We start from the raw sequence: 25,024 nt of genomic DNA on the forward strand, positions 1-25,024 counted from the left end.
GGGGTGAGCCGGGAGCGTCCGTCAAGTTCCGCTTCCGGGCCCCGCCCCCGACCCCCACGGAGGGCGCCGTGACGCCCCGCCTCCGCACGCCGGCCGCGGCAAGATGGCGGCCGTGGCGGAACTGAGAGGAACGGGATGAGCGGCGGGTGAGGCGCCGGGGAGGTTGGGGCGGTGGGGTTTCGGGAGCCCCTGGTACCCTGTCCGCCACCCCAGGGCTCTGGCGGAGGGCCCCGAACGGGCGTCCCTGGTCACTCGGGCACGCATCTCCTCGGGACTCGAGGACCTTCCCCGAGTCCGCGTGGGGCACCTTGGAGGCCCTGTTGTGCTGCCCTGCGGCAGGGAGACGACTCCCCGGGGCCACGGCCCCGCGGGTCTGCGGACACCTGCACCCAGTGCCTGTGTGTGGCGCCTCCGTCGCCAGGACCGGGGCCGCTGTCGTTTGAAGCGCACCCCTCACGGGGCAGGTCTCGCTGGTTCAGGCACCTGCCGCCGGCCTCGCCTCTCCCAGACTTACCATTTCCGACTAGGTCGTTGGAAACCGGACGGCACCCCTTGCCGGCGAGCGCGGCCCTGGGAACGATTGCTCCCGACGTAGACCTGTTTGTGTGTTAAACCGGTGGCTGGCTTCTCCTGCACCCCTTTTTCCGAAACCGGCCACCCCTTGCTTGATTTGCCGTGGCTCACCCCTAACTTTGCCTTTCTTCTCCCCCGCCAAGCGCCTCAGCTTTTGGGAGTTGCGGCTTGTGCCCCGAGGTCTTTACACTTTAATTTGAGAGCCCTTTCCTTGAAAAATTGGGGCAAGGAAACCCTTACACTCGCCTCGCTCGTCTTCGGCTTTTAATCTGGCTGATCGCGTTTCAAACCCCGCGGGTCGTAGCGGCTCCTCCAATAAGCTCGCCTTCTCTGTGCCATTCCCCGTACACAGACCGTGTTTACATTCACTCCTTCCCGCAGTGGACGCTAAGCCCATCGGGGTCTGGGCTGTTTCGCTCCTTCGTGGTGGTTGTCTCTTTATCAAACGTCATGCCTGGCCCAGAATGGGAATGAATGAATCCAAACATCTGCATACAAGCTCAACTAGTGGGATAGTGGTTTCCATGTTCCTGGTAAGAGACCATGTGGAAGAAGCAGTTCAGAGGGAAATCTTTTGGACCCGGAAGGTGGCCTCCTGGGAGAGGACAAGTCATGGGGGGATTAATCTGCCAGAGGTGGAGACGGTGCGGGTGCGCCCAGAAGAAGTCCTAGGAATCATAAAATGGTTAGTAGTACAGATGTGGAGGAGCGATCTCTCAACGGATCTGCAGAGACCACTCTCGTCTTAGCTGCCCCTCATTAACAGAGTAGACCAGAAGTCCATTGATTAAAAGTTCTTCAGAATCCTTCTGTTGGCTCTGCAGGCACCAAAGGATGAGGGTCTCAAGACTCCCCACAATATGGACCCCTCAAACAAGTTTGACCCTCGGTCCAATTCCACTTCAGCCAAATTGATTTATTCACCGTGCATGACTCTCGGGTTTGCTAGCCTGGTAAAATATCGCCCCTGCTATGTCCCCAAATCCTATCAGTCTTTTAAGCCTTCCCTGGCCAGTCAGATGTGGTCATCCCACTCTGGCAGGACAGCGTTTGTTAGACAAAGTTTTCCAAAGCACACCGTAGATTCTGGTAGTGTCTCGGTATGCTGACATTTTTAATAACAAGTAGTATATAAGACACAGAGCTGAGCATAGCAGTGTTTTCCAGTGGCTGCAAACTGCATCCCATTGGTGAAATCTCAGATCAGTTCATTTTCCTTGTTGAGTGATTGAATCAATTTAGTGGGTCACATCCAGCCATTGAAACAATGATGGCAACATATGTACAAATGTGCTTGACACAATGGATGGATGTATGGATTGTGATAAGAGTTGTATGAGCCCCCAATAAAATTATTTTAAAAAAAGATTTAAGATTATAAAATGAAATTTCTTTTTAAAGTAAAGGTGTTTAAGGAAAAGAGTAAGAGCTCATGCAAGCATTGAATAAATTACACAAATATAAAAAAAAGAAAATATAAAATATATCAAGTAAAAAGCAACGTATCTGGTTAAGTTTGTTCTTAAGGTTGCTCAGCTGTGTGTGTGCATATATCTGTATTGAGTCTCAGTGTCAAGTCGGTTTCTCATTAGAGTTGTCAAAAAGTCCCAGAGCCATTAGATTCAAGGATAGACAGGCTAGAATTTCAGCAGCGGAATTTTACCAAAGGACTGAAACATGCGTGGTGTTCCAAGTGGAAGTTTACTAAAGGACAAATGGACTGCCGTGAACCAAGCCAGTGACTTGCCAGGGGTTTTTCCGAAAAGATTATTTCCCACTGACTGGTATAAATTCCATGTTTACGACGTCCTTTCTATTTGTGACTAAAGAATTTCCAAAGAACGTCAACTGTTGGGGGTCAGTTCACTGCCTTCGGAATGTTGGGAGTAGCCCTTCTCTGTGGGTGTGTCCTGACCACGCACATGGTTAGGGAGAAATGAAGGGGGCTGTGAGCACCTGCTGCCTCTGACTGCGGGCAGGTACTGGGGGAGCACTAGACTTGCTGAGACACGCCCTGAGCCCTCCTTTATCATCCCCTTGAACTGTGTTTGTTCTTTTCCTTCTGGCACCCCTCCCCCGCCTCCTTCTCTCCCTCCTTCCCCCCTCACCTGCCATTACCTGAGGGCTGCACCCAGCACACCTGTGAGGCCCATTTGATCCTTTAGGAACCGCGGAGGAGCGTCAGGCTCCCAGGGAGCCTTGGCAACTTGGGCATTATAGGTTTTGAGGTTACACACCGAATAGAAAACCCAAGGACTATTGCAGACCATCGTCTGGTCTGCCCTCCCTGCACTTTTGGGTGTCAGGATATTGTCGGGGAACCAGCCTCCAACAACCGAGGGCCAGAAGGCACAAATGGATGGCAATGATATAGAAAGATGATAGTAAAGTCGTAGAGGAGTCAGACACACTGTGGACTCATGTTCACCTCAGCTTCTCCAGGAATCACGCAGAACTGAGCATGTTGGAGAACTGGGAGAAGTGAGAGCGAGCCTTTGCTATCTTGGGACATTTATTGGTAGCCTTAAGACATGCATATTCAGTAGCTACAGATGGCACAAGGTGGGCTTCTCTACATTAAGGGTCCCTGAGCTCACAGGTGAGGAAACCTAATGCCTGCATTGGGTGAAGGCCTAAGGGGGTTGGGTGTCACGGTGGGAAGAGAGAACAGAAGGTCAATATCTGCTTCTAGAGGGGATAGAATCAACCATGTGATTACATTAAGGTAGCATAGCTGTTAAGGGGAGAATTCTTTTTAAAAGGGTAATGTACCTGGACCTTAGGAGGCTTTCCTACTGTGGAATGCCAGCTTTCCAGATTCCCTCGGTACTAAGTTAGGGAATATAGCCCTGTCATATTTCCCTCAGTGTTACTTTCCCACAGGGCACGAGTAAGTCTCTGAGGACCGCGGTGAGCTGAGACGCCCTGTGACACCATGAAGGTCTTCTGTGGGCGGGCCAACCCGACCACGGGTTCTGTGGAGTGGCTGGAGGAGGACGCGCAGTACGACTACCACCAGGAGATCGCCAGGTGACGAGGGGCTCCCCACGAGGACGCCCGGGGAAGGAGGAAGGGAGTGACCAGAGAGGACACTTGGCGTCCCTATCAGTGTCTCTGGGGTGCTTATTTTATTTTTCACTAAGTTTTTTTGCTAGTTTGATCCACAGATCTCTTATGCTGGTTTATACTGTGTTTCCCCGAAAATAAGACATACCCATAAAATAAGCCGTAGCAGGATTTCTAAGCATATGCGCAATATAAGCCATCCCCCCCCCAAAAAAATAAGACACAGTGACAGGCATGCCTCTGCAGTGTACCATCATGGAGCGGTCACGAAGATGGGCAGCCCATCTCATCCGCCCTATCGTGACAGCTGCTATCTCAAAGGTGACGGGACAGGTGCGGCAGCCCCATGAACAAGGTCGGCTCCCCTGTCAGGTCCCGGTCGTTCTGTGCGCGCTGCAAGCTGAGGCAGAGAGGGAGACAGAGACAGTGAGAGTCAGTCTCCTCAGTGAAGTGAGGAGCAGGACGCTCTGCTTTAGATATTGTGTGTTCTCAGGGGGAAGAATAACTGCGGCTGCCGTTTGACTCGGCACTGTGGGCCGACGTTCCAGTGGAAGACCACTTACCCATATTTGAATAAATGTAGATTGTTGCACCATAGTTCATAAAAACAAGACATACTCTGAAAATAAGCCATAGTGTGTGTTCTTGAGGAAAAATAAATATAAGACTGTGTTATTTTCGGGGAAACATGCTACATACTTGTAAACTTTTCATTATGAATTCGGTGATGCTTATCAGGGAGTGTTTCTCTTACTGTGAGTTCTCCCTCACGGCCATCAAGTCTGTTCAGATTCATAGTGATCCTATAGGACCAGGTAGAACTTGCCATGTGAGTTTCCAAGACTGTCCCCCTTTACAGGAATAGAAAGCCTCATCTTTTTCCTGCAGAGTGGCTGATGGTTTTGAACTGCTAACCTCACAGTTAGCAGCCCAATATTTGACTACTACACCACCAGGGTTAGCGGGTGATTATTTTAAATGCAGTTTCCCTGATTGTTCTCACCTGCAATGTTCTCCCAGCTGCACTGCCCTCCTTTCCCCAAAACAAACCCTCTCTTTGGGCTGGGCTAGCAATGCTCAGTGGGGCCCATTCTGACCCTGCTAGGGGGTCCTCACAGTTGAAGATTTCTGTCTGAAACAGTAGTGGTAGGGCTCTCCTTCAGCTCTCTCTGGTTTGCTAAACAGCGTTTGGTCCCTGCACGTATTGGGTCCCTGCATGACTGGTTTTGAGCCCCAGAGAATGACAGCTTCTACACCTATTAAAATAACTTGGTTGCAGCCATGGATGGCTTGTCTGTTCCATCTGATTAGGAATGCCTGTGGGGAGTTGGTGTCTATCATGAACAGAAGTTTTTGATTCTTACTATTTTCTTGTTAGGTCATCGTATGCAGATATGCTGCACGACAAGGACAGAGTAAGTGTCAAGGGGAACCAGGATCTCTGTTGGGTGGTAATAACCCCCCCTCAGTGTTAGCAGGATGCTGAGAGGGGGTGATGTGGTGTGGGAATCAGCCAGGGGCTGGAGGAAACAGGCCTTCCTCCGCCCCCCAGTGGTTGGGATCTCAAACGAGCAGCTAGAGGATCTCTAAGGTCCTCGCTTAGGGAAAAACCCTCTCTCGTTAATGTGCTGTTTCTTCTCGCCTGGTCAGTTTGTCTTTTTAAGAACAGAACTCTAAAGGTCTTGGAAGTCCCCCCACCTTTTTGGGGGGGAACAGCACAGTTGGCCTCCAGGGCAGAGACCCAGTTTTGCTTTCCTCCATCCCATTTGCAGTTTGCTAGGCTGTCTTCCTGGTTGGTTAAGGAACAGTGTACTTCTGACCTCATCAGGCATGTGTAATCAGGTTCTCCCCTGGTTCTAACATGTCGTTGGCTTAAAATGTGCCATGTGTCCCAGAACTATTCATAATGCCTCAGATGTCTTCTCATGATAGTCAAGGACGTGGCAGCAGTACCCTGTGGACACCATGCTTTGATAGATGCAGTATAAGATCGTATTCGAGGTCACAACCAAACCCACTGCTAGCAGGTTGACACCAACTTAGGGAACCTGTATAGGGTTTCTGGGGATTTCTAAATCTGTGGGAGCAGATAGCTTCAGCTTCCCCAAGAGCAGCTGGTAGGTTTGAACTGCCCATGTTATGGTTAGGAGTCCCAACACTTACTCAGGAGCACCACCAGGGGCAGACAGATCAAAGCACAGAGGAGACCCGGAACTAGCGCTTCTCCATGCACATTATGTGCAGCATCTGCAGTTGGCTTCCCTCCGCCCCACAGCCAGAGCTGTACAGTAACATCCTGCGATAGGGTTCACCACAACACACCGGCCGTGGGGCATTCACAGCATGTGCGCCTGCCTCTACCTCGCTCCAGGCTTCCCATCGTTCCCAAGGAAGAGTCTCTAGCCAGTAAGCAGTTTCTCCCCCTGCCCCTTCTCTGTTCACATGCCTACTATCCTGTATTCTTTCTGTCTGCCTGCCACACTGAATGTTCCTCCAGCATGTGACCTCGGGGTCTGGCTGCTTCCACTTAGCGTCCATGTGGCAGGCTGTATCGACATTTCATTCCTTTCTGTGGCTGAGGTCGAATTGGTCCTGACTCAGGGACCCTATGGGCAGCAGAATGAAGCCTGGCCCAGTTTTGCACACGTGGATGATGGTTGAGTGTGACTTCAGTACTCCAGCCCGTGTGGCAGACCTCCTTCACCAAGCATGATGTCCTTTCCCCGGCACTCGCCTCGCCCATAGATCACATGCCCACAGTAGACGAGAGCTAGTGTCACCACCCTCCCTTCGCAAGAGCGTTCTGGGGGCACTCCTGAGACAGATTTGGTTCTTGTTTTTTTTAATCATTTAATTGGGGGCTCGTACAACTCATCACAATCCACACATACATCCATTGTGTGAAGCACTTTTGTATATTTTCCCTCTTCATTCTCAAAACATTTGCTTTCTACTTGAGCCCAATTTCTTGGTTCTTTTGAGAGTTCGTGGTATTTTAGTAACGAGACTTAGGAGTTAATATTTGCAAAGCGAGTGTGTAGGTTTGTGTTGCCGTAGTAAAATTAACCTAATTAAGTCTACTAAACAGTTTTCTCAGTTGAGCAGTGTGATGTGCTCCATTTAAATTTCCTGTCTCACACAGCTCTTGGTTAATCATTACTTTTCCCTTTGTTTTCTGTGTACACATCATTCTTTTATACCCGAATTCTTGCCCAGTTATCTGAATTTCCTTTCAGGTGGTTGGAAGAGTCAGCTATTGTGTCCGTTCTGTTTCTTCCAAGAAGGTGTCCAGGGTCCCCGTGCCCTGCTGGAGGCCGGGCCAGGCTTCTTTTTCCTGCAGTGAAGCCAGCCTCCTGTGGGTTTCCCTCACCTCTGCATGCTGGGGCATCCTGGATCCCTTGCCGGCCTCTCTGTCACCTAGCTCCCTCTTTGTCGCAAGGCACATCCTTCCTTAGTGTCGTAGGAGGGCCACGGGAGGGGACGTCTCTCAGGCTGTGCTTGGCTAAAGCTGTGTGACTGTTTAACTGAAGAGTTAGGCTGCATATAGAGTCGTGTGGGCTTAACTTCTCCTCAGAACTCTGAAGTCACCATTCCATTTTTTTTCATCGAGTTAGTTCACTGCTGATATGTTGAGAGCTGGTACCGTTCTTCTGACATATGACGTGGTCGTACACAGGAGCGTGTAAAGTATCTGTCTAGTGTCAAGAAGACGGGCGTTCATTAGAATAAGCAGCACCACAGAGAATGCTCCCTCGCCGCAAGCTGGGGATTGATGCTGTGAGCTCCTTTGTGGCCGTGCCTCTCCCTCCCAGACGTTTCCATGGTCCAGCATTCGGGATTAGCCTTTTCCTTTTTCCTTCCTTAAATAGGTTACTACTTAGCCTGCATCATTTGGAAATAAACGAATGGTATGAATTTAGTTGCCCTCCACCCCTTCTGACTTACACGCTATCTTAGTTGTGAATGCGATTTTTGCTACATTTTTTGACATCTGCCAAGCCATTACGGTCGTGGCGTGATGGTCACCCCTACGCTTCAGTGTCTTCTGCCTCAGAGGCCACACTGGGAACGTTTCTGTTCCCCTGTCTAAAGAGCACTCGAGAGGGAAGAGAAAGGGGAAAGCTGGTGGTGGTTGAGCCTCCACGGCACCGCGTGCACCTCGTCAGTCCTCCGCGCAGTCAGCAGCATTGGTGGCATTCCTTGAGCCATGGAAGCTCGTCTCTCCCGCTGATGGCAACTCTGCCCTCTAAGCTTCCAGTCTTATCCCTCAGCGTGCTGTTGCCAGTGGTAGTTCCTAAAAGAGCACCGTAGTAGACCTTCCTAAGGAATTGGTCCAAAGAACTGTTGTGTAAAGACTTCAGGGGCTATTTTGGGGTAAGGCTTAAAGAGGAGCTCAGGGATTCATCCAGCTTCAGTGGCTCCAAAAAGTCTGGCTTCCGTGAGAATGGGGTGAGAGTGTACAGAGCAAATTGATTTTTCAGACACGTTCACAGCCCACGTCCACCTCCCTGTGTGCAGTTTCCACGTGCACTTCTGTCCTCTCCCTCCTGCCTTCTGAGCTTTATTCTCTGTTCCACTGCCCCCGCTGCCTGCCTCCGGCTCTGGGAGGGGAGGGGATTGTTCTCAGAGACAGGGACCTCCTGGGTGTCACTGTCCCAGTAGAGTCATGAAGGTGGAACCCAAGGATCTGTGCAGACCTGTTTCCTCACACTGTTGCAGATGGAAGGTGGTGCTGCTGAACTTGGGTGGAGGCCTTTAAGATGCAGAGATGTGATATGCTGGGGAAGGAAACAATTTTGTAGACAAGGAGGCCGTCAGGATATCTCAGGGCATTTTCTTTTGGGAAAAAGTTAAGCCTTTGGGTGAGTTCTTGAAAACAAATGGTCCGCTGAGGTCAGCTAACCATAGTCAGGGGAAGAAGCAGGTCCCTTGTTAGGCCTGGGAACCTAGGGAAAGAACTGGCGGTTCCAGACCCAGAAGCCTGGCAAAGGCCAGGCCCCCCGGGGCCAGTGCTCTAAGTGCTTGCTACCTTTGGGGCACCTCTCTTCCAGCTGCCCTCTGGCTCCGCATACTGGCCACGCCCAACCCCCCAGGAGAGGGGCCTGGTTTGCCAGGCTCCACCAAGTGGTGTAGAGGGCGGGAGGGCCAATCCCTGTCAGCCATGAGTCTAGACTGTGCAAAGCTCTCTTCCCCAGGGGGCTTGCTGTACTAATGCATGAAGTGACCAAGACTTCTCCCTTTCTCCTAGAATATAAAATATTACCAGGGTATCCGGGCTGCTGTGGGCAGGGTGAAGGAGAGGGGACAGAAGGCCATCGTTCTTGACATTGGCACCGGCACAGGACTCTTGTCGATGATGGCCGTCACAGCCGGTGCTGACTTCTGCTACGCCATCGAGGTGAGCCACACGGGCCAGGTGTGTGTACTGTTCCCACAGCAGCAAGGCTGGTGCACTGCTTGCGTGTCCCCTTCCATTTGCTTAGCAATCCTAGCCCAGGCACATCCTGTTGCTGAGGGCTGTGGGGACTCGGACACAAGGCCCGTCTTCCAAAGACAGTGCGTTCCAGCCTGGACTGCACATCAGAGTCACCCAGGGAGCTTCCCCAAATGCCTCTGTCTTGGGCCCACTCACAGGGACTCGGGTTATTGGTGGGGGAGAGGGGGGCGGGACGCTGGGTTTCATGTGTGCTGCCGGGGTGGTGGTGGGGGGGGACGGGACGGGACGGGGACACACACACCACTGTCTTAAATGTTCTTCCAGAGCCAGCTCCCCTCTTGCACTTAGCATTTCAGTCTGTCGTTTTCTTTTTTTCTTAATAGAACATTCTTAACCAGGTTGTTTTCGGACATGTAAACATTGGGCAGCTATCACCCTTTCCCCTCTTCCCCCCACCACCTTAAACATGAAACCTGCTATTTACTGTTAATGTAAATGATGCCTATCTCTATGGTAAATTTGGTAAATTCAGTATGAAAAGTAGCCTGCTAAACCAGAACCGTTGGTGGAACTTGGCCCATTTCCCTCTGGGTCCTTTGAGAGCTTGGTTCAGTCTCCTACAAAATTGGGTTGGCGTTCTGGGGAACTACAAATGACCAGGTCCAAGCGAGCAGTGCCTCGCCTGTCATTGTGAACCAGGCGAAGGCTCATCGTTCCGTAGTCAGCAGCTCATCCTTTGCAAGCCCCTGATGGTACCTTCACTGGTCCCGCTTCCTCCCTGTCTTTTCTTTCCATTCTCCTCCTCTCCCGAGCCTCTGAGCTTTGTCCCTGGGCACATGCTGGCCTTTGCTTCTAAAGCAGTGGGTTGTCCTTTTAGGGAGGTGAATTACGTTCTAGAGTCAAACCGCTCATAGTCCTGGTGACCCTACCAATCCCTACCTGACCGTAATCTTGTTCGGGTTGTAGAGACTGATATGCGCATGGTCCGTCAGCCCATTGAACAAATTGTTTGCACCTGTCTTTGCAGGCTCACTCCTCTTCTCTCTGGATGGTGAGAGACAATAGTTATACCTTAGATGGCGGCTCACAGGCTTTTAAGACCCCAGTTGTTACCAAAAATAGGATGTAGAAGATTGTCTTTGTGCACTGTGTGGATCTTGGTGTTCAGAAAAGGTTTTGGAGAGGGTGACAGGAGCCCTGGTGGCGCACTGGTGGTTCAGTGCGTGGCTGTGACTGAAAGGTTGGCAGTTCGAAACCGCCAGCTGTTCTACTCGAGAAAGACATGGCATTAGTCTTGGAAACCCAGCACGGCATTTTGCTGCCTTACAGAGCTGTCGTGAGTCAGAGTGTACTCAGTGGCTGTGGCCTTGGGACCCTTTTTGCTTGGCAGGTGGACTGGGACGGCTCCAGCGTGCTGCTGACACTGTGGGCGTTTGCAGGACTTGAACACCAGCCATGGGGGCAGCAAGGCCGAGCCCTGGAGCTGAGCCGTGGTGTGGAGGGCCTTGAATGGTGTCAGGACCCGTGCAGGGTGGGGACAGCAGCAGGGTTTCCAGGTGGTTCTGAGCAGGGGTGCTCCTGCCACCAGACACAGTTCTCTGTTGAGCACAGAACTGGTCTCAGGCCCCCAGACATCCCAGCTACAACGGGACCCCCTGGTGTGGCACTGACCCTTGCCCTCCTCACCTGGGCCCCCCCAGCACCCCACTCTGCTGGGCTTGGGGTGGGAGTTCATAGCACAAGCTAGCCTGTTCCCCTTGGCCTTCAGCTCCAGGATTCGTCTGCATACCACCCAGATGGCCTCTTAGCACCCAAGGACTACTTTCCCTCCATCCTCCACCTAGCCCTACAGAAACTTCATGGACAGATGGAATCCAAGGGAAGAGATTTTCCCAACAGGCTTTTAGAAGCGCCCTTTGTATAGTCAAGAGGGAGCCTTCTAGTTTTTTAACTCTCAGGACCTGGTCCTGAGAATGTCCCTTGAGCCCTGGCAGTTGGGGCGTTTCTCCCTTTGTTGCTCTGTGTTAGTTGCATGTTTGCTCTGATTTCTAGGTTTTCAAGCCTATGGCTGATGCTGCTGTGAAGATTGTGGCGAGAAATGGCTTCCGTGATAAGATTCAGATTATCAACAAGCACTCTACTGAGGTCACGGTGGGGCCAGGTGAGAGCAACAGGCCCGGGGCTACAAGGTGTACTGGTGCGCAGGCACATGCCGACAGCCTGTCGGGTGGGCTCCCTGTGGGCCAGCTCATCGAGATCAACAGCTGGGCACAGGAGGGCCTTGTGCAGTTGTGTGTCGGTCGGAATGAGGTGATGTTAGTTCCACAGCAGCAGAAGAGGGGGGCCCTAGCTCTGGCACACTGCCTTTGCGGGCAGGCAGGCAGCAGGAGCGCTTTCTGGCCTAGCACGTTGCTGGAGGTTTCCAGATTGCGTTTGAAACCAACTCCACGTGTCACGTGCCAGCTTTGACACCCGGGAAGACTCGAGTTCAGTGCCACCGCAGTGAAAACCGAAAGCCATCAACCTAAGGACAGCATTGGTCTCTGGAAAAGACACCGTGTGAAGATGCGCTCTCGGCACCACCTTCTCCCAGCCACTCCCCTGCATCCCTCCTTCTGTCATCCGGGGGCTCACAGTTGGTTCTCCATCATCAAGCGTCCTGTCCACTGCCTGCTGTATGTTCCGGCTCAGTGACAGAGTGATTGATTGCAGATGTAACATGACGGACGGCGTGGTGGATGGGGTAGAAATCGGAAGGAACCAAAAGGCCCACTGTCATCTTGGCTCCTGGAGGGATTGTTTGGAGGCAAGGAGTTCCCGTGTGGAGGATTTGATAGTGGGGTCCTGGCTCTCATTGTGGGGGCTCCACTCAGGCTCAGGGACCGGGATTCCTTCAGGCAGCCTCTCTCTTTCAGCCCAGCCCCATCCGAAGCGCCTGCATTCAGTGTTTGCTTGGCAAGTCCCCTTCGGCTGCAGTGCTGAGTAATTTAACAACCAGGGACCACCCACTCCCTTAGGGCGGGGGCTCCTGTGAGTCAGTGGCAACCAGTGGTGGTTCATCTGTATCTCTCCACATGCGAACGAGGGCCTTCCGTGGGCAAGTGAGGGTTTGCTATTTTGAATTCTCTGTTTGTGTTTTTGCTTGGTTTTCTTTTGGGCACTTCTTACCTGTTTTTCTTACCTGTTTTCACAAGTGGTTCAGTCCTCCCCACCCCTGTCTACTAATAATGCAAACATCCACCCTCTTCCTTTAATGTAGAGTTGCCAGTTGTTAGCATTTCCTCACAGGAGTATAAGTAAATGATTTTATATATATAACCTGAGATATTTGCTGAGCCGTTAATTGGAAAGGGAGTTGCAGGCATCATGAACAATACCTCTAAGTCCTCAGCATAATTTTTAATTTCAGGACCTATTAACTTTCTGCCTTGTACTTATTGTGGGCTGTCGAGTCTGACCCTCTGGGACCAGGTAGAAGGATCCCACAGGATCCCCAGGCTGCAATCTTCACGAGAGCAGGTCATCGGGCCTTATCTCCTGTGGAGTGGCTGGCGTGGGAGTTCAAACAGCTGACCTTTGTGGTTAGCGGCCGAGCTCACCAGGCACTGTGCCACCAAGCTGCTTTTGCTGTGCACGTTCTCTGGTCTGCCGCTTGCTCCTGACTGTGGTTCCTTGTGCTTCTCAGAGGGTGACATGCCGTGCCGCGCCAACATCCTGGTCACAGAGCTGTTCGACACGGAGCTGATCGGGGAAGGGGCCTTGCCCTCCTATGAGCACGCACATAGGCACCTCGTGCAGGTGGGGAATGACGGAGCCTCCTTGGGTGTACTGCTGTGAGCCCCCCAGTTCCACAGTGCCATTCATTTCCACTGAACACACAGCCCCCGGGCCTGGCCTTCCACCCTGAGATCCCTCCGTGTCTAGCAAGACACCCCCCTCTCGGTAGTGACTGCTGTGTCCCTTGAATGCCAAGTCTTGGGAGGTCAGGGTTGAAAGGTACGAAGCCTTCTCCATGTGCAAGTCAGCAGAAAGGACAAGATCGGGAAATGCCAGTGACTTTTGCTTCTATTTCTCCCTGAGCTTTCTGAAGCCCCTCTTCTAGGACACACCTCTTGCTACTCAGCCGCCCAGTCAGCAGGGAGGTGAGGCCCGAGGGCTGACGGACAGCAGATGAAAGCACCAGGCAGCAGGGAAAGGTCAGGGTCAGGAGGAGAGAGCATGTGGGCCTGAGCGCCTGGGTGAGGACGGCGTAGAATCTGACGGGATGAGGCAAGGGAGAGGAGGGGGTGCGGGGGGTGGTATCTAAGAGGCCAGTGAGCACTGCCTGGAGGTCCTGGCACTGATGGGGAACAGGATGGCGGGGGGAAAGCCTCGCATGCCAGGCCGGTGCAGGCGAAGGTTTCAGAGCAAAGGTGGGCTCTGCAGACTCCTGAGGACTGAAAATGTTCTCCCAGAGTGTGCAGCCTAGCGTTTTTGTGGTCATGACCTCAGCAGAGCCCTGCCTTGTCTGCTGACATTGCCCGCTGACCACCCTCTGGGCGCCCTGGGGCTGGCCCACCAGCCAGGATCTTCGCCCCGTCCTCGAGCCCACCTCTGGCAGTAGGTGACATGGTTGCTCCCCGCCCAGTGGGTGAGATGGGACCAGAATCCAGGCGAAGGTTTCTCTGTTTGAACCCCTGACTGGGCGGGTGCCCTGCAGAGGAAGCACGTGTGTTTGGATCGTGGTGCTGGGGTCCAGTGTCTTTGTCTCTAACTCGCCCTGTTTAGAAGGGGAGGGTGGGCTGGCAGGTGGGGCTCCTCTGGCTGAGAAGCCTTGCACATACTTGGAGAGGACGCTGACACAGGCAGCCCTCCACCCACGCACGCAGTGTGTCAGGAGTGCCCAGACCCAGCACAGAGGGGAAGGGCGTAATAGGGCGGCAGCTCGGTGGGAACTTGCCTTGAGCGGAGTGAGACGCATGGTCAGTGGTCTCTGGGTGACTCGGGAGGCAAACGGGCTTAGCACAGGCAGTTAGTTGTCTGTGGGCTTTGCTATCTATACAAGGTGGTGGGATCTGAACAGCAGTTGCTGAAGGGCCACTGGAGGCTGGGGCCAGAATGGCAGCTTCACAGTGAGGCTGGATCTCTTGCTTCCCAGTCCATGGGGAGTGAGGCCGAGTGAGACGGTAAGGTTTCTTTGCGAAGCTTTCTTTCCTTGTTGTCAGTAGCTAGATGCCCCTCTTTCATTGGGGGTGTCTCAGGTATAAAGTGTGTCCTTTTGAAATCTAGCTCCGTTTTTTGTTTTGAAGTTTTGAGCAGAAAGAGTGATTTTATTTTAAAAGTTCCAAGGGCCCTTAGTTAGTCTGAAAGTTGTAGTTCCATTTTGTTCTTTCCCTGGAGTGTAGGGCAGGAAGTGACCCCGTGGCGGCACGGTGCTATCGGCACAAGCAGTGCTGAGGCATAACCCACGTCTGGCTGATGAGAAGTCCGTGGGTCTGCAGGCCTGCGGTGGCTTACTTGGCACCCGTCTGCTTTTAGGAGAACTGTGAAGCAGTACCTCACCGAGCAACCGTCTATGCTCAGCTGGTGGAGTCCAGGAAGATGTGGTCGTGGAACAAGCTGTTTCCCATCCGTGTGCAGACCGACTTTGGGGAGCGGGTCATTGTGCCCCCCGCAGAGCTGGAGAGGTGCCCGGGCGCCCCCTCTGTCTATGACATTCAGCTGAACCAGGTGTCGCCTACAGACTTCACCGCCCTCAGCAAAGTGCTGCCCATGTTCAGGTGCCAGGGAGCCACCCTGGGGGAGGGTGCTGGGAGACATTGGTGGAGGAGTATGGTTCTGCGGACCCTTACATTTTTGCGGGGGTAGAGGGATCCCCTGAAGGCAGCCACCAGTTGCAATCAGGTTTCATTTTTGGTGTTGCAAAAGCTTAAAAATAGAGCATGCGTGAGGCTGTGCTTAATTCCTGACTGTCCTTCCACAGCGTGGACTTCAGCCGGCCGGTCAGTAGCTCGGCAGCCTGTCATAGCCAGCAGTTTCACCCCCTGCTGTCTGGCCATGCCCAGGTGGTCCTCTCCTGGTGGGACATTGAGATGGACCCTGAGGGGCAGATCAAGTGCACCATGGCCCCCTTCTGGGCAAACTCGGATCCAGAGGGACTCCAGGTAAGTGGCCGGAGCTGAGAAACACTTTCTGGGAGTCAGGAGACCGGGAATCTGCCTTTGGCCATGAGAACGTAGTATGCTGAATGTTGGATGGATGGATGGATGGATTGACAGACAGAGGAAGGGACTGACTGTCAGAACCCCAGGCAACAGGTACAACACAAAGCAGAGGCCAGCTGTCATGAGGGGACCTCTGCATGGGTGCATGATTTCGGGGTGGCCGCTTGCCCCTCCTGGTCCAGCTCCTCCCTCAGCTTTCCCGAGCACACTCCCCCAGGCCACCACCGGCCACCTGCATGCAGCCTCTTTGGCTGTGAGTTCAAAACCCACTTGGAGCATCTCTCAGAACTGGGTGGAAGATGGGCCGTGTGCAAACAGCAGCACGGGACACTGGCTGCGGTAAAGATCCAGGCAGGTTTCAAGTGCCTGGGGCCGCATTAGAGAGCAAATACCGCTGTACAAGCTCGGCCCACGGGGTGTGGAGGATGCAGCTCCTGGAGCAATGGGCTGGAAGTGACACTGCTGCTACAAGTCAGTGCTCTGGATGGCTGAACCCGAGGCCACGAACTTGGGTGGGTCTTCAAACCAACTTGCCCAGGGGCGGGTGAGGGTGCTGTCCGGATGCGGAGGTGGAGGACCTTTGTTGGTCTGATGGTCACAGTTGCGTGTCGTGTGTGTACCTGCTTTGCAGTGAAGGTCCAGGACAGGTGGGGTGGAGTGTCGCTCTAAGAAGTGGGGTTGGCATCCAGCTCTTGGGCAGCTCGGCCCCTCCCTGGAGCATTTCTTCAGGAGCCCACAGCCAGGCTCTAAAAGAAACGTGACCTCAGGATACAAATGCAGACAAACAGCCACACGTGGTCAGATCAGTAGGAGCCAGCTGCTTCCTGCTGGCCTCTCCAGCTTCCCAGAGAGTGTGCCTGCTGCCTGCGTTGTCTGCAGGGAGCCCCAGAGGCGGCCCAAGGCAGCTGTCCCACCGGGTCTTGTTGACTCTAGAAGCAGCTGCGTGGGAGGGTTGTGTGTCGGGGTCCGGAAGGCTGTGTCTGCACTGTTAAAAGACAGTTGGGTTGCTGCCAGGCTTGTTGACTATAAATACACAATTCTGTGATCTGCATCTTTATGCAAATGTTGCTTTTTAAGGTGGCTTTTTATTTCCTCTCAAAAAGAAGCCTGCATATAGTATCAAAAAGGATCAACAAACATAGTAAAGGGCGCTTCTCACGTTGTAGACTGTTTCTGTGCCTTAAACTTGCCACTTATTCAAACACATAAACACAGCTGGTCTTAACATTTTATTTGGAAAAGTGGTCAATCCACAGAGCGCACAGATGTAGTCTTGCCTTCAGCTCACCACTAATGTTCACTCCCGCAAGTGTGTGCACATGCACACACCCTTTGGAAGGAAGGTGCAGAGACCCTGACTGCCGTTTGTAAAGACCTCGAGGCCATCCCCTGAGAATGAACACCCGCTCCAGCTCCAACGTCATCGCACCACTGTTGTCGTTGGAAGAAAGTGAACAGGCTCTGTGACATCTAATCTACAGGCCTTCACATTAGCTGCTGATGTCTTCAGCCAGGTGTCCTTCCTGGGCTAGGAAATCACAGAGTGGGCCGCTGTAGGTCCTGAGTGCTGGTCATGGGCAGACAGACGTACCATGGGCACTGCTCAGAGCAGGGTCTCCCTGGACCACCGGGTGAAGGCTGTTGGCGGCCAGGCTCACCTCTTCGGAGGCAGCAGTAAGCCGAGCCCTAGCAGGGGCACAGAGATGGGCTGCTCTCGGCAGGGTAGGCTTGGCAGCCCCTGCACAGGCCCCTCCCCGGGCACCTCGGGAGGACTGCTGCTCTGAGCACCCGAGTCAGCGTCCATCTCATCGGCCTCAGCAGCCCCTGCAGATGAAGGTGCAGCGTTGACCTTTGGGTTCCTGGGCGGGAGCCCTGCTCTCACTGCTGATCCTGCTGTTTCAGTGGCGGGACCACTGGATGCAGTGTGTGTACTTCCTGTCACGAGATGAGCCTGTGGTGCAGGGCTCGCCCCTCTGCCTGGTGGCCCACCATGATGACTACTGTGTGTGGTTCAGCCTGCGGAGGCCCAGGTGCGCCGAGTGCTGGGGGGACAGGGCGAGGGGCGGGAGCTTTGAGACTATCGGGCCCCCGTGTGCAGGCTCGGGGAGTGGGGGGGGGGAGCAGGTGGGTGGCTTTTTGTTTGCATAGAATCAAATAAGGACAGAGGACTGGCACTGGCCAGGCTGATGCCCATCTGTGTGTGACCCTGAAGAGCTGCCTGCACTTGCTAGCTCCCACAGACATCTGGCCGGGGGCCTGCTAACCCCCACCTAGGGTTGAGAGTTAGTCCCTGCACTCATGTCCCCCAGAGCCCAAGTGGGTCCCGTGGCTGGTAGGGTGCCCTGTGACTTCTTTTCCTGGCCTAGCCCTGAAAAGGAGGGCGCCAGCTTCCACCAGGTGCGCCCCATCTGTGACTGCCAGGCTCACCTGCTCTGGACCCGGCCTCGGTTTGGGGAGCTCAACGATCAAGGCAGGACAGATCAGTACGTCCAGGCCCTCCGGACGGTAAGTGGCCAGCGCCACGGGGCTGCGGGAGACTGTCCCAGGAGCCCCTACTCATGATTGGCCAGTTCTCCCTGGCCTCTTGTCTGTCTGTGGGGCTCTACCAACTCCTGGAGTGGGCACTTGAGCAGATACAGACCTCCGTCCTGTGGCGTCTGCAGGGTCAGTCCCCTGAGCAGGCCTCTCTTAACCTGGGACACAGTTGTCCTCTGAAGTCTCAGGAGCCGTGCATATGTGCACAGGCATGCATTTTTCAGGAGGAGCCAAGCTATTGTAGTCCATAGGGACTGATCTGGGCCAGGCTCTCTACCTTGGGGAGGCCAGAGACTGTGAGGCTTGGCTGTCAGGTCCCCACATGTCTGTTCCCTGATGTCTGGGCGGTCAGGCAGGGAAGAAATGTCTCCACTGTGGACTGGGAGTCGCTGTCTGGATGGCCAGGCCTTGAGATGGGTTGAAGGGGAGGGGTCTTCCCTAACGCTGGGGTTGGGGCAGGGAGGGGAGGAGATAGGTGGGTTTAAGGGTTGGGGACTGTGTGGGGAGCAATGTAGATTTTGCTGGGCTGCAGGGGCGGCTGGGAGACGGAGGTTAGGGTTGGTGGGGCCGGGAGAAGGGAGTGTTCTGTCGGCTGCTGGCCATTTCCTGCGCTGTGACCACCCTGTGTGAGAAAAGCTGATGTTCATCCTGCAGGTACTGAAGCCAGACAGCGTCTGTGTCTCTGTCAGCGATGGCAGCCTGCTCCCTGTGCTGGCCCGGCACCTGGGGGCAGAGCAGGTACGGTGCCAGCCCCTGGGGTGGGGACATCGTGTGGCCTGGGACCAGTGCTCCATGCACTACCCTACCCTCGTGGGGCCTGGGCACCTGGGGCTTCTGGTGCTAGCAGGAGCCCAGGCTGTAGTTGTTGGGGGAGGTGCCAAGCACAGGTTCCAGCTGAACCCCACTTGGAACAACCTGCCTGCCTAGAGCAGGGGTGTCTCCTGCGGAGCGTACTCTCACATGCCTGGCCCGGTGTCGTCCTCAGGTGTTCACTATAGAAAGTTCAGCAGCGTCTCACCGGCTAATGAGGAAGGTAAAGGGGACCTGGCGGCTGCTCCTGGGTTTGGGGCGGGTCACTAGAGCAGCAGCTGCCAGGACATGAGAGCTGGTTGGGGATCCTCGGCTGTCATCACAGTAGATGCAAATGTTTTTGTGACCAGACAGGAAAACTGAGCCTTCCCTGTGACAGAGTGATGTCAGGGGTTGGTCTGGGGGACCCAGTATGCCAGGAATCGGAGCAGGCAGCTCTCTGCCCCACCCCACCCTGGAGCAGTGATGGGCATGCTCTGCTCTCAGAGCTGCAGGCCAGGCAGGAAGCCAGGCAGGTGCACTCACCGGAGAAATGTCTTCTGGTGCAGCGTCTGGGTGAGGGTGGGGTGGGATGGTGTGTTGCTTATGTGTGTATGTGTGCCCCCCGATTCCTTCTGGGTGAAGATCTCTTGGAGCATAGGAAAGCCTCCCCCATATGATTGGCCGGGAGCCTGCGCACCCATGAAGACGCTTTCAGAGGGAAACAGTGCTATTGGGAGAGGCATTCATTTGACTGTTTGTTTCCTTCGAGATCTTCGAGGCTAACCATCTGGAAGAGAAGATCACCGTCATAGAGAAGCGGCCTGAATGGCTAACGTCTGCAGACCTGGGGGGCAGGAAGGTGAGCAGCAGGTGCAGTGCTGGTGTCCCGGGCTGCGCTCCAGTCGACGCGGCTCTGGCCTCCAGGTCGGCGGTGGGCGGCTTGTCTTCCTCTCCCCTCTTCGTCTCCCGCTCCAGCACGTGCCCCTCCGCAGGCCTCATGCCACCTGCCTAGAGACCCAGGGGATGCAGGACACCTGTCAACACCCCTTTCTTTTGAGGCTTTCAGATAAGACAACCTGTTCCAGGTGGTTTCCTCGTTTTCTGGAGGCTGCTGCTCGGTCTCCTTGGTGGCTTTTTCTTGCCTCTTGTCCCGTCAATGGCCTGCCTGTGTCCTGGTGCTTTGTTGACAGCTGCCCTCTGTCCAGTCCCACACCTGCTTTGGTACCCCCAAACCCGCGTCTTCCTGGAAGAGGCCTTGCTACCTTCTTGGAGCCCAGTCGACTCTCTGACTAGTCCACTGCCCACCAAGCTGGACTTGCCCCAAACCGAGTCTGGAGGGATGATTGATGTACTAAGAACGGAGCCCGTCTCCACTGGCACCTTGTCTAACGTTAGAACACTCCCCTGCAGTCTGCTGGGGTCGGGCACCAAATCGAGGCCTTTACCAAGCCCCTAGTCCCCCGGCCCCTGGCCCTCCTGGTCTGGCTTCTTTTACCCAGCACACCGTTGGTGATGTTCACCCAAGTTGTAGAGTGTGTTTGGGGTGTGTCTTTGGGGTTTTTTGGCTGAGTAATCAGTGAGACTGTGCCCATTTTGTTTATTTCGTAGTTCACGGATGCTAGCTATTTGCATGCTGCTATGGACATGCACCTACAAGTAGCCCTCTCTCCTACCCAACGGATGAGGTTTTTAAAAATATTTTAAGATACTTAAATACTGCCGGCTATTGATAGGATCATTGATTTTCTTACTTAGTTGCCAGTTCTTTATATATTCTGACTACGAGGCCATATAAAACCTGTAGATTGTCTCCTCCCCCCAGCAGTTTAGGTTTTTTTGAAGCAGAAATGCTTTTAATGGAATCCAGTTTACTATTTTGAAGTTTTATGGCTTAAGTCATTGGCGTCCTATCTAACCCAAAAGCCACGTTCTCGCCTACATTTTCTTGTGGTTGAGCACTTGGCTGCTAACCAAGAGGTTGTTGGTTTGAAGCCCCAGCCACTCTTTCTGGGATGGCGTGGTTTGCCCAGCTGAGACACAGCCCTGGGACACTGGGACCTGCCCCATCCACCTGCCAGGTTTAGAGTCCCTTTTGTGTTCACTGGTGTGGGTGGTCTGGGGCGGGGGTGGGGGAGTGGACATTGCTGCCCAGTCTTCAGCTCCCTTTGTTGCAAAGACAACCCCCCCTGCCCATCCCCCATTCACCCGTATGCTCAGGTGCTCCCTGACCATCTTCTTGGTGCTGGGGCGGAGTGAGGAGACACTGTCATGGCATAGCTTGGATGGGCTCTCCAGGGCGCCAGCCGTGCGCTCCTGCCTGGCTGCCATCCGCACAGCCCTTCCTACCTCTGCAGGCCCGGGTCTCCATCTCCTCTTCAAAGGCTGGTGCCTGGGCATGAGGGTGTCTTGTGGCACTCTGTCCCCGCTCTCCTTCGCTGAACTCTGACACCTGTGCTGCTTCTCACTCCACCCCAGGTCTCCCTCCTGCTGGGTGAGCCCTTCTTCACCACCAGCCTGCTGCCCTGGCACAACCTCTACTTCTGGTACGTCCGGGCCGCCATGGACCAGCACCTGGCCCCGGGCGCAGTGGTGATGCCTCAGGGCGCCTCCCTGCATGCCATGGTCGTGGAGTTCAGGGTAGGTCGCCACCAGGGACCATGTTGTCTTGGCCGTGGGCCGCTGGGCCTTTGCTTTCCCACGCCAGCACACTGGCGTGCCTGTCAGTACCCTCCTGCGGGATTCACAGTGCCCTCACCTGACATCGGCAATGTGAGCGGCTGTGTGTTGTCCTTGCACAGCTGTGGCTTATCAGGATAATGAAAGCTCGGCACATTAAGCCTTGCCGGGGCCGGGCTGTGCCGCCGGCTCTGCGCTTATTAACAGCCTGGGCGCCCATTGTTGAAAACATTCCGAGACGGGAGAGTTGGCTGCTTTATGCAAAAATTAAAAAAAAATAGGTGAAAAGCTTCATTTTAATTTTCTGATCAAAGCAGAACCGCAGTCACAAAGCCATTTTGAGAAAGGCCTTTTATGAAAGGATCTTTGGAAGATTTTAACCTGAAGTATAGAGCGAGTCTCACTTGCTTTTTGATGCAAGGCTTTGTCAGTCTGTCGTTTGCGGCTCCGTGGTGTCATCTCTGGGCTCTCTGTGCTTGTCATTTGCCTGATTGGGCCTGGTTCCCTATGGGTGGGCAGCCTGACCATTCCTAGCTCAGGTTCCCTCTGAAAGAAGCCACCTCTGACTCCTCACCCCTCGCCCCTCTGCTACTGCACTGAACTTGGGGATTGGCTTAGCCCTTTTCTCCTGTGGGTTCTGGCAGAAGGCCTTGCAGGGAAGGGCCTGGCTGGCGCCAGTTGTACAGGCTCCCTCCTTGAATCTGATCATGGGCACTTCTGAGTCATTTCACCTCGGGCTCTCAGAAGTGAGCCCCGGACTCTTGTGATGTAGCCCTGTGTCCTGGGTGGATAGAGTCTGCTTGCTGTCCCACAGACCCTGTAGTGGGTAAAGGTGACACTGTGTCCTTCTCTCAGGACCTCTGGCGGATCCGGAGCCCCTGTGGGGACTGTGAAGGCTTCGATGTGCATATCATGGATGACATGATCAAGGTAGGCAGGCTGCCATTCAGCAAAATGCCCCTCCCATCCCACGTGGTCACAGATCTCTGACAGGGACAGCCTCCTGCCCTCCGGGCAGGCACGCGGGCCTCGTGCAGGGGCATCCTTTGTGCAGTGGGGCCACCCAAGCACCTGGCCCTCATGGAGTCCAATCTGATCCGAGGCAGAAGCACTGAGTGGGGAGGACCGGGAGGGTCACCACGGTGTCATGTGTGCAGTCGGTCTTGGCAGCACCCTCAGTGTCAACAGCAGGGGGGGACCAGCCACGAGGACCTGAGTGTCCCCAGGGCCGGGGCAGTCTCGTGTCTGCAGTGGTGTTTGGCTGTCTTCGCGCAGGGAGAGCAAGACGTGTGCAGAGAAAGGTGTGCAGCAGAGTCGGTGCCCAGGATGCTGCAAGTGGCTCCCTGTGTGAGGGCTTCCTTTTGCCTGTCTTTCTGTCCGCCTTTCAGCTTCCGGAAACACGTTCAAGGAAGTAAATCCAATGTCTTAGCTGCTCCTGGCAGGAATGGCTGGCTGCTCATTCCTAGAAGGCTGCTGCCCTTTGGTGAGCCTGCTGCTGCCTTGCAGGCTTCTCTTTAAGCCTTCCCTCGCTAGCGGCCTGGTTTTGCCCTTCTGGCCTCTGTCTGCTTCTACCTGGAGCGCTGACCACAGAGCTCAGAGCAGCGGACTCACCAGGGGAATGCCCCTAGGCCCTTTAATGCCCCTTCGGTGCTCCCTGCCTTCATCCTAGTGCCACTTAATAGCTGATTGCTCAGCTAGAAGCCCCACCCTCTGCTACTAAGGCTCCTGGTGGCTGTTGAGGTAGGGCCTCCATCTGGGCTGCTCAGAGGCTGGAGACCTCTCGGCTGCCAGTGGTGAGCAGCGGTGCTGAATGAGGGTGGGAGCCACGACTTTCTACCAGGCAGACATTTGGTCCTCAAAATAGCTCAAGATAGAGGCCTTGCTAACACCCCATTTTAAAAGGCAGCTGAGGCTGCCAGAGACGAGGTGATTCCCAGAGGTCATAGCCAGTGCTTGGCTGCAGGGCAGGAGAACCAGGTCTGCTTGTGGCTGGTGGAGGGGAGGGAATATAAGTCTACTGTCCCTTCCCTCTCTTCAGCGTGCCCTGGACTTCAGGGAGAGCCGGGAGGCTGAGCCCCACCCCCTCTGGGAGTACCCCTGCCGAGGCCTCTCGGAGCCCCAGTGCATCCTGACCTTTGACTTTCAGCAGTCAGTGCCCCAGCAGCCTGTCCAGGCTGTGGGCTCCCTCAAGCTGAGGCGGTGAGTGTGGGCGGGGTAGGGGGTGGCCTGCCAGGGCGGGGGGGCCTGCCAGGGCAGGCGGCCCGTGTTCCAGCCCTGCTCTGCATAGTCTAGTGGGCTTTAGGGGAAGGAAGGAGGGAGCACCCCGAGGGGGAAGGGAGGGGGTTGGTTATCATCTCCTCACTCATAGGCCAGTGAGTCTCAAAGCACCTGGATCACAGCTGCAGAGACCTATGTGGTTACCATGGTTACCTAGTGGTCCTGCACTGCCCTCTTCTGGGAAGGAATGCTGCTGGGAAGTAGTGGGGGCTGCATGGGGTGAATTTGACTCCCTGCAGTTTGTTTTGGGAAAGGACCATTCTCTTTCCTTGGCCTCAGCGGGCCCTCAGGCTGGCCTGCATCCCCCTTTTCACCCCCAGCTTTTGCCCAGCTTTTTCTGAGGGGTCTGTTGCCAGGTGGCTGTTGGCTGCTGGCTGCAAGTGGGGAAGACCAGGGCTTGGCCAAGTTGAGGTGCCATGGTCCTGCTCCCATCTCTTGTGACTGGGCTCCCCTTTCCCTCCAGGCCTGGCAGGAGCCACGGGGCAGTGCTGTGGATGGACTACCACCTGACTCCAGACAGCACAGTCAGCACTGGCCTCCTGAGGCCCATAGGAGACGAGGTACTGCTGGGAGAAAGTTCTGACCCTGGGCTGTGGGTGCTCCTGGCAGGGGTTCTTAAGACCCGCAGTGACTCCAATTGCCCAAGCACCTTCTTGCCACCTGGGCTGGAGGCTGCTCGGGAAGAGGCCCTTGCTACCTTGTGACTGCTCTTCTCATAGGGACATTGTTGCTGGAACCCCCATTGCAAGCAGGCTGTGTACTTCTTCAGTCCCATCCTGGACCCCCGAGAACCTCTAGGCAGCCTACAGACCGTCACCTACTCTGTGGAGTTCCTGCCTCACAGTGGAGACATCACCATGGATTTCAGACTCTCGGATGACCCTGGCGCTGTGCCCTCATCCGCAGTTGTTGGGAATAAAGTGGCTGAGGGTCTTTGAGCCTTGGCTGGCGTGCTTCTTTCTGCGAGACAGGCTGTTCCTGCCTCCAGGTGCATGTGGCTCAAGGGCTGGAAGCCCACCGAGGAGGCAGGGGACGACAGAGCCCCAGCTTCTGGGTCAGGGGTGCTCTGAAAGCCTGGCAGGCAGCGCTGCCACTCCTGAAGGGCCGATGTTGGGAGTGGGGTGGGGAGGAGGGGTGTTGGCTTGCTGTCCCTTTGGGCAGTGCCGAGGCAAGTGTGGTGTGGACGGAGGAATGCCTTCCAGGTCATTGCCTTCCTGACTGCAGCTGGAGGGTGGGCCAGGTGAGGCAGACGGGCTAAGGCCAGAGGAGCCTGCAGAATTCGAGTGAAGGTACAGGTGTCGGCGCCTCCCACTTCCAGCTGACTTCTCCAAACCTGTCTTGGACGCCGGGTGGGTGCTGCGAAGGCTGCTGCTCAGAAGTTGTCTGGGTGCCTTTGCTGAGAGCAGCCAAGGAAGCCGACCACTGGAAGTAAGTTCCCCTTCCCCTCACTGCCTCTGTGGCTCAT

General features: G+C 54.8%; 1 protein-coding gene across 2 annotated transcripts; it reads left to right on the top strand.

The window, feature by feature from the left end:
• The first annotated feature begins 18 nt into the window (after positions 1–18).
• On the top strand, positions 19–24,650 carry PRMT7 (protein arginine methyltransferase 7). Of its 2 annotated transcripts, XM_075537551.1 has the most exons (19): positions 19–146; positions 3,457–3,603; positions 5,018–5,054; positions 8,888–9,037; positions 11,129–11,237; positions 12,762–12,874; positions 14,594–14,835; positions 15,039–15,219; positions 17,182–17,309; positions 17,646–17,784; positions 18,469–18,552; positions 18,800–18,847; positions 19,376–19,465; positions 21,082–21,243; positions 22,138–22,212; positions 22,558–22,629; positions 23,321–23,481; positions 24,023–24,119; positions 24,279–24,650. In XM_075537551.1, exons 2-19 carry the CDS (start codon positions 3,509–3,511, stop codon positions 24,495–24,497), a joined length of 2,202 nt encoding a protein of 733 aa, XP_075393666.1. In that variant the 5' UTR covers positions 19–146; positions 3,457–3,508; the 3' UTR covers positions 24,498–24,650. The 2 variants fall into 2 exon arrangements, with proteins under 2 accessions (XP_075393666.1, XP_075393667.1); XM_075537552.1 differs by lacking the exon at positions 22,558–22,629 and having other exon boundaries at positions 24,279–24,647.
• The last annotated feature ends 374 nt before the right edge of the window (positions 24,651–25,024 follow it).

Source organism: Tenrec ecaudatus, chromosome 18, assembly GCF_050624435.1.
Source record: "Tenrec ecaudatus isolate mTenEca1 chromosome 18, mTenEca1.hap1, whole genome shotgun sequence".
Classification (NCBI taxonomy): Eukaryota; Metazoa; Chordata; class Mammalia; order Afrosoricida; family Tenrecidae; genus Tenrec; species Tenrec ecaudatus.

What these genes read in the sequence shown, in the direction of transcription:
- PRMT7 (XM_075537551.1), top strand. Translation starts at nt 3,509, where the DNA reads ATGAAGGTCTTCTGTGGGCGGGCCAACCCGACCACGGGTTCTGTGGAG. An exon ending in CACATAGGCACCTCGTGCAG is followed by an intron (nt 12,875 to 14,593) that starts GTGGGGAATGAC and finishes GTCTGCTTTTAG; the next exon opens with GAGAACTGTGAAGCAGTACC. An exon ending in TGCTGCAAGTGGCTCCCTGT is followed by an intron (nt 22,630 to 23,320) that starts GTGAGGGCTTCC and finishes CCCTCTCTTCAG; the next exon opens with CGTGCCCTGGACTTCAGGGA.